The 8,787-nt window shown below is 38.1% G+C and overlaps 1 protein-coding gene across 1 annotated transcript; it reads right to left on the reverse strand.

The window, feature by feature from the left end:
- Positions 1–359: 359 nt before the first annotated feature.
- On the reverse strand, positions 360–1,298 carry LOC131821267 (olfactory receptor 52A1). Its single transcript, XM_059157241.1, has one exon. The coding sequence runs from the start codon at positions 1,296–1,298 to the stop codon at positions 360–362; it is 939 nt and encodes a 312-aa protein (XP_059013224.1).
- Positions 1,299–8,787: the final 7,489 nt, after the last annotated feature.

An 8,787-nucleotide genomic window follows, 5' to 3' on the forward strand; every position in this document is an offset into this window, starting at 1 on the left:
GCACTTAATTCAGTAATAGATGTATATTTGTGAATCTTTCTGGAGAAGAATCCATAGAAAAGGAAGCTGAATTAGGAACTAAAAAATAGAAGATAAAATGAAACATCATCTCTTCACTATCTTGTTCTTTGTGTTTCTTCCTATTATTATGCAGTAGCATCCGGAAACCCACTGAGTGCTTGTTACCACAGAGTATGATGATGTGAAAACAATCTAAAATGCAGGCAGATTTCACAAGAAAATTAAATAGAAAACGATGCCACCTCAATTAATGTTGTTTTTGAAATATTTTATGTAGTTTTGTGATATTATTATTATTACATGAAGTGGAAGGCTTCAGGTGTTAATTACGGTGGATTTTATGAACACAACATTTTTACCACATGAATGCGGATCTGCGTGGTCTTGGCACCATAGACAAGTGGATTGAGAAAAGGGGGAACCAGCAAGTAGAGGCTAGAAAAGAGGATATGGATATAAGGGGGAACGTGAGCACCAAACCTATGTGTGAAGAAAGAGAAGAAGGCAAGGAAGTAGAATTGGAGGAAGACACAGATGTGGGCAATGCAGGTATTGAATGCTTTCCACCGAGCCTCCTTCTGGGGCAAACGAAAAACTGTGAAAAAGATCTGTATGTAGGACAAAGTGATGAATGTGAGGTCAAATCCTGCAACAGTGAATGCCACAAACAAGCCATAGATTTTGTTGACCCGCACATTTTCTGCAGCCAGCTTCACAATGGCCATATGCTCACAGTAGGAGTGGGAGATGATGGTTGTGTGGTAAAATTGAAACCGGCACTTTATCAGTACTAGGCATGGGGCTACTAGAATGGCAGCCCTGAGTGTTACCACAGCCCCTATTTGGGTGACCAGCTGGTAGGTGAAGATGGTGCTGTGTCTTAGTGGATAACAGATGGCCACATAACGATCCAGAGCCATGGCCAAGAGGATGCCTGACTCTATGCACTGAAATGAGTGAATGAGCCACATTTGAAGCAAACAAGAATCAAAATAAATCTCTGGTACATGAAACCAGAATATGACAAGCATTTTGGGCATAATGGTGGTTGCAAGTGCAATATCTGTGACTCCTAGCATGCCTACGAAAATGTACATGGGTTCATGGAGGCTGCGCTCTGACTTGATGATGATCAGAAGTATAGAATTTCCAATCATAGCAATGAGATATATGACACAGAATGGAATCCCGATCCAGCACTGCACAGACTCTAGGCCTGGGATCCCTATTAGTGTCAATACAGAAGGCATGAAGACTGTAATGTTGGAGATCGACATAATGTCTTTGGGTCTCAGAAGCAAATGAAAGGAGTATCTCAGTCAGTTGTACTTTCTCTTCTATTCTTATTTTAATCCAAGGTCATCATAGTGAGTTCCTCTGATTTTGACTGAACTCTAAGATTATATCTTCCATCTCATTTATATTATTGAAGGAAAATATCCATAGATAAACTCCACTGTTTTCAGGAAGGGCATCCAGAGCACTGTAGCACAATGATTATGTGCATGGCAGGTCAGCTGCATTGGAACCAGCCAGGTCACATGGGTACGGGACTAAACTGGTGATCTGTCTGTTATCTCATTCTGGACCTGTGGACAAAATGATTAGACTTGTTTATTTTGTTTAGAAAGGGTGTTTGAGTCAGGGTATAATGAATTTCTCCATATCCCAAATTCCGGCTACTTAATAGTACTTATTTTCCACTGTTTCTGGGTCCAGAACTGACGATTTGGACCAGCAAATCCTACTCTGACCAGTATATTAGTAGAAAAAAACTGCCTATGAAAGAGAAGAGAGAAAGAGCTGACACCCAAGAGCATGATATATTTAGATACCTTTATCTATCTATAATATTTGTACCTATGTAATATCAGATGTCCTTTCAAAGGAAAGTAAAGGAAGAACTTTGGAAAGGGTCATCCAAATCCTGCACTTTAGGCAAGAATGGGTCAAAATATCAGCTATTTCTACATATCCAGTATGACTGTATTTTATTTTTCCTATATACTAAGAAGTGAATTCCTGAAAATTATTTGTGTGCTTAAAATAGCTCACATTCTGTGAAACACCTAGGGGAGAAGTCTCTAGAAGGCAAGAAGTTCAGCATGACAAAATATACAGGCAAGAGGACTCATTCTAGATAGCTACTGGGTATAAGAAAATGAATAAATTGTTTATTCGTGGATACAGGCTAGTTCTTGGGTTTGAACTGTTTAAACCCATTAACATGAGATTTGGCCAAATTAGTTTTATTTTTTTTTTTTTTTATTTTTTTAAAAATATTTTATTTATTTAACAGACAGAGATCACAAGTAGCTGGAGAGGCAGACAGAGAGAGAGAGGAGGAAGCAGGCTCCCTGCTGAGCAGAGAGCCTGATGTGGGGCTTGATCCCAGGACCCTGGGATTATGACCTGAGCCGAAGGCAGAGGCTTTAACCCACTGAGCCACCCAGGTGCCCCGTCCAAATTAGTTTTATTAATTCTTAATCATTTGAACACTTTTAAATCATTTTGTGAGGTCAGTCACAGGAAATGAATAGAAAGTTAAGGGGCACATATGGACCATATCTTCTTTATCCATTCATCTATTGAAGGACATCTGGGTTCTTTCTACAGTTTGGCGACTGCGGCCATTTCTGCTATGAACACTGGGGTACAGATGGCCCTTCTTTTCACTACATCTGTATCTTTGGGGTAAATACCCAGTAGTGCAATTGGAGACTCATAGGGTATCTCTAGTTTTCATTTCTTAAGGAATCTCCACACTGTTTTCCAGAGTATTATGTCTCCATCAGAAAGGATAAATACCCAACTTTTGTATCAACATGGACAGGACTGGAGGAGATTATGCTGAGTGAAATAGGTCAAGCAGAGAGAGTCAATTACCATATGGTTTCACTTACTTGTGGAGCATAAGGAATAACACGGAGGACATTGGGAGATGGAAAGGTGAAGGGAGTTGGGGGAAATCAGAGTGGAAGACATACCATGAGAGACTGTGGACTCTGAAAAACAAACCGAGGATTTTGGAGGGGAGTGGGGGTTGGATTAGCCTGGTGGTAGGTATTAATGAGGGCATGTATTGCATGGAGCACTGGGTGAGGTGATAAATAATGAATTTTGGAACACACACAAATAAAATAAAATTTAATTTAATCTAAAAAAAGAAAGCTAAGGGGTGAAAGGATAGGTTCCCCAACAGAAGTCATATATAAAAGTACAAATACAAGACAGAGAGTAGACTTGGGATAGTAGAAAGATTCAGGAAAGGGCTAAAGCAGCTAATGAAAATTTAACCACCTCAGTTGACTGATGACTGAATTTTCTGAAAACTGGTCTCTTAGTCCTTATATGAGAGTTCTTCTCTGATAAAGATCATTGTTTATAAAAATTACATATCTGGGGGGCACCTAGGTGGCTCAGTGGGTTAAGCCACTGCCTTCGACTCAGGTCATGATCTCAGGGTCCTGGGATCCAGCCCCGCATTGGGCTCTCTGCTCAGCGGGGAGCCTGCTTCCTTCCTCAATCTCTGCCTGCCTCTCTGCCTACCTGTGATCTCTCTCTGTCAAATAAAATCTTTTAAAAAAATTACATATCTGGGGCACCTGGATGGCTCAGTCAGTTAAGCATCTGCTTTTGGCTTAGGTTATGATCAGGTCCTGGTATCAAGCCCAATATCAGGTTCCCTGCTCAGCATGGAGTTTCCTTCTCCCTCTGTCGCTCCCCTCCCTGTTTGTGCTCTCTCTCTCTTTCAGATAAATAAATAAATAAATACTCTAAAATTTACAAGCCTAAAATCATGAAATTCTCAAGTTGTGCAATAGAAAAATATTTGATATCCTGTAGAAAACAGAGTTCAGTTATTTCATTCTTTTCTAGACTCTCCAATATTGTTGCTCTATGTCAGCAGCTCATGATCACCTAACCATACACTGTGTGTCACCAAATATGCCAGTAGTTCAAGAATAGCTGCAGCTATGCAGCTAAAACTTTAGTGAAGGACTGTAGTCAGAAGGATTGTTTATGAAGAAAGGCTGTGTTCAGCCAACATGTATTTAGAATGGACTAGTCCGTTAGCTAAGTTTTGATTTCCATGGTTTTGCTCTTCAGTGCTTCATTCTACAAATCCATAGGTCACAGATCATTTCTCATAGGGTTGAGTTTTTCCTTCCTCATAGTTAATCAGAATTAGAATAGGAATCCTTTAGTAATAATCCCATTGTCTGATTTATTCAAGAGAAAGGAGCTGCTGTGGGAGCATTAATTGACAAGTACAGATGGTACAGATGGTGGGGAGGCAGGTGAGAGAGGACATAAGTGAGTACAAAGCAGCTGGGAAGGAGTGCTTATCATTGGAGAAACTGGTAGTGAAACATTAAGGGGTAAACTTCCTTTCACTTTGTTGTTGGGAGCCAGCTCTTACCAGACACCTGTAGACCATCAGCAATCTTCACAGCGTCATCACTCATTGTTCTGCTGCCATCCACTTTTCATCCTTCTGAGATTCCTATCTCATTCCCTTGTGTTTTTTTTTCTTTTTTTTTTTTTTTTTTGTTGTTGGTAATTCCCCTTTCTTCTACCTGTACCTTCTAGAACAGCCCCTGGTAAACATAATGAACTCTGATCCATTTATCACTGGGGCTATCTGCCAACATGTGGACATCTCTGGGATATCCTTTCCTGCTTTTCTTCTATCCCTGCAAAGCAGACTTGCTCTTTCTTCTATAAGTCTGTCTGAGATCATGTGGGTGAGTTCATCATCCAACAAAATACAAAGCAAGGTCTATAATTTGCTAGACACAGCATAAATTTACTAAACTTAAAGTGGTTACCAATTATAATGTTTCCCAGTGAATGTGGAGAAGGAGAAGGTCTGAACATGCAATTTCCTAGCCACTAGCCCAAGCCACTAGGGACCCACTAGCTCAGAATGAAGCTCTCTTGGGTCCATCTACAGCTAATATCTCTGAAGTCAATTTAACAACTTGCAGAGTCAACTTGGTCTCCTCATTTCTTTTTCCCCAAAGGGTAAATGCAGAGAAATTAATATACTCAAGTTATATTTTTGACTTCCTTAGAAGATAAGGAAACTTGTAAAAATTAAGTAATAAACCTTACTTTTGTCAGCTTTTTTTTTTTTTCCTGCTGTCCTCATTTGGAGAAAAATCTAATGAAAACTTCAATATAGGCATGTTACTATGCTAATGGTTTCTATATAAATTAGTATCCTTGTGATCCTTCTTTCGCTGAAACATTTTTGGAAAGAAAAGCTGCATCCACAATGACTCTTTATCACACATTTAACTCATTCTCTTGCAGTATTATTCCTCAGATTTTTATCTTATTGATGCTATTTTTGTGAATTCAGTAATATTCTCAGAATGACTAGTTATGAGGGACATTTCTAAATCCTTCTGTATTGAGCTTTGAAGCATTTACTGCACGTTTGATGAAAATTTTCTCCATCCTTCCATTTATACCTTCCTCCCTCTTTTCTTCCACTCTTCCTTCAGAACACAGATGTTTTATGCTTCATAGATGTGGAGGAATAATGCCATTTGCTCTTAATGCAAATAAAAAGAAGATATGATAAGTGCATTACAATTTTTAGAAATATGGGGAGAAGAATTAGTGTATCTTTTATAATAAGAACAAATGATAAATTCAAAGAAACACATAGTACTGATGCACATAGTACTTTCTCTTTGACATGATTCACCCCATTTCTAGACTTTGTATGCTGCTAACCTTAAGATGTACTTGAGGTAATGTTGAGATGTTGGCAAATTTAAGAAGTAAACATTCTTCAATTACTGAGATTCAATTTCTTTGCTAGTTTTAGTCTGTTCAAGTTTTCTATTTATTCTTGTTTCAGTTTTGGTAGTTTATATGTTTCTAGGAACTTAGACATTTCTTCCAGGTTGTCCAATTTGTTGACATACAGTTTTTCATATTTTCATAATATTCTTTTATAATTATGTGTATTTCTGTGGTCTTGGTTATTATATCTCTTCTATGGTTCATGAATTTATTTATTTGGGTCCTTTCTCTTTTCTTTTTGATAAGTCTGCCTAGAGGTTTATCGATTTATTAATTTTTTCAAAGAACTAACTCCTGGTTTCATAGATGTGTTCAATTGTTTTCTTAGTTTCTGTATCATTCTGTATCATCTGATTTGTCATTATTTCCTTCCTTCTGCTAGCTTTAGGCTTCACCTGTTGTCCTTTTTCTTGATCCTTTACATGTAAAAATAGGTTTTTGGAGATTTTTCTGGCTCCTTGGGTATACACCTTTGTTGCCAAATACTTCCATCATATGACCACTTTTGCTGCATCCCAATGGTTTTGGGCCATTGTGTTTTCATTTTCATTTGTTTCCATGTATTTTTTTTTTTAATTTCTTCTTTGATTTTTGTGGCTGCCTATTCATTTCTTTTTATTATGTTCAGTTAGCCAACATAATACATCATCAGTTTTTGATGTAATGTTCAATGATTCATTAGTTGGGTATAACACCCAGTGCTCATCACCACACCTGCCTTCCTTAACACCAGCACCTAGTTACCCCATCCCTTCATCGCTCCCCCTCATGTAACCCTCAGTTTGTTTCCTGAAGTCCAGAGTCTCTCATGGTTTGTCTCCTTCTCTGATTTCTGGTTCTTCATGCTATCCCTTATGTTCCACATATTAGGGAAACCATATGATACTTGTCCTCCTCTGTTTGACTTACTGCACTTAGCATAATCCCTTCCAGTTCCACCTATGTTGATGCAAATGGTAGGTATTCATCTTTTCTGATGGCTGAGTAATATCCCTTTGTATATATGAATCAAATTCATTTTTTAGTAACATGTTGGCTGACCTCTGCATCTATGTGGTCTTTATAATTTTTTTTAATTTTTTATTTTTTATAAACATATATTTTTATCCCCAGGGGTACAGGTCTGTGAATCACCAGGTTTACACACTTCACAGCACTCACCAAAGCACATACCCTCCCCAATGTCCATAATCCCACCCCCTCTTCCCAAACCCCCTCCCCCCAGCAACCCTCAGTTTGTTTTGTGAGATTAAGAGTCACTTATGGTTTGTCTCCCCCCCAATCCCATCTTGTTTCATTGATTCTTCTTCTACCCACTTAAGCCCCCATGTTGCATCACCACTTCCTCATATAATTTTTTCTTGTAGTTGACTTCTAGCTCTAAACATTGTTGTCAGAAAAGGTGTATGGTATGATCTCAATCTTTTTTGCATTTGTTGAGGCGTGTTTTGTGCCCTAATATGTGATCTATTCTGGAGAATGTTCCACGTGCACTTGAAAAGAACATGTATTCTGCTGTTAGGATGGGATGTTCTGCATATATCCATTATGTCCATCTGGTCAGTAGGATGAAGGAAGGCATTTGCAATTTCAGGTAAAAAAAAAAAAAAAGGAGATAGATAAAAAAGAACAAAGGACCTTAAATGTTTTTTTTTCCCCCCAAAGATTTTATTTATTTATTTATTTGTTTGTTTGTTTTTAAAACTTTTCAGCATAACAGTAATTGTTGTTTTTGCACCACACCCAGTGCTCCATGCAATCCATGTGCCCTCCCTAATACCCACCACCTGGTTCCCCCAACCTCCCACTCCTCGCCCCTTCAAGACCCTAAGGTTGTTTTTCAGAGTCCATAGTCTCTCATGGTTCATGGGAGCACCTGGGGGACTCAGTTAATTAAACATCTGCCTTTGGCTGAGGTCATGGTCCAAGGGTCCTGGGATGAAGCCCCATGTCATTGGGCTTCCTGCTCAGCAGGGATTCTGTTTCTCTTTCTCTCCTGCTCTTCCCTACAGCTTGTGTTCTCTCTCTTTCAAATAAATAAAAAATATCTTTAAATTTTTGTTAAATCAGTTTGTGCCTGTTTAAATTCTGATGGGAAAAAATTCCCATATGCCCTCTATATTTTTACCAAATAATTATATACCAAATAATTATTTTTACCAAATAATTATTTACCAAATAATTATAGTACACACATTACACATGTTTACAATATGTTATGTGTCTGATATAAAACCACATTTTCAATGCCATATCATCCATATACTGGCTAACTCTCTCTGAAATTTGCTCAAAAGTGTGTACTACTGTCTATCAGGAATATTCATTTGGGAGACTTAACATGGCCACATGGGTCAGAGTTGCCCTAGAGAATCCTTACAGGATAGTGTAAACAAGGAGCAGGTAAATAAAATAGAAAAGCTTGCCTTCAACCAAACAGAAGAAAAATCATGTGAAAAACATAGTTACTTTTCTTCCTGATAGTTTTATATTTCCAACTTCAAGGGGCCTAATTGATATTCTTCTAAAGAAGATTTTCTCCTTCTCAACACACTTGGTGCTTTTAGCTAGAAAAATTTTGTGTCCTGGGACAATTCACTATATTGTAGGAGACTTAGCTGCATCCCTGACTCCTACCCATCAGGTTCCAGTTGTTTTTTCTTGTCATGAAAATAAAAAATGTCTCAGACATTGCCAAATGTCACCTGCATGTGTGGAAAGGGACATAACATACCTGGTTACTGACCATTGTTCTAGGGTCTTACATTGGAGAAGAATAGTCTTTAATCAAATAAGAATCAATGTAGAATAGTTTTTAACCAAATGAGAAACATTTGTAGTTTTATTCAAAATAGGCAGAATAAGTCTGGCTAACAAGGGAAATCATTTTTCAATAGGTCTTATACAGATAAAGGAGAAGGAAGGACATTCCCAGAGGAAATACTC

This window comes from Mustela lutreola, chromosome 1, assembly GCF_030435805.1.
Source record: "Mustela lutreola isolate mMusLut2 chromosome 1, mMusLut2.pri, whole genome shotgun sequence".
NCBI lineage: Eukaryota > Metazoa > Chordata > Mammalia > Carnivora > Mustelidae > Mustela > Mustela lutreola.

Excerpts from the sequence above, each read along its gene's own strand:
- LOC131821267 (XM_059157241.1), bottom strand. The coding sequence starts at position 1,298 with ATGTCGATCTCCAACATTACAGTCTTCATGCCTTCTGTATTGACACTA.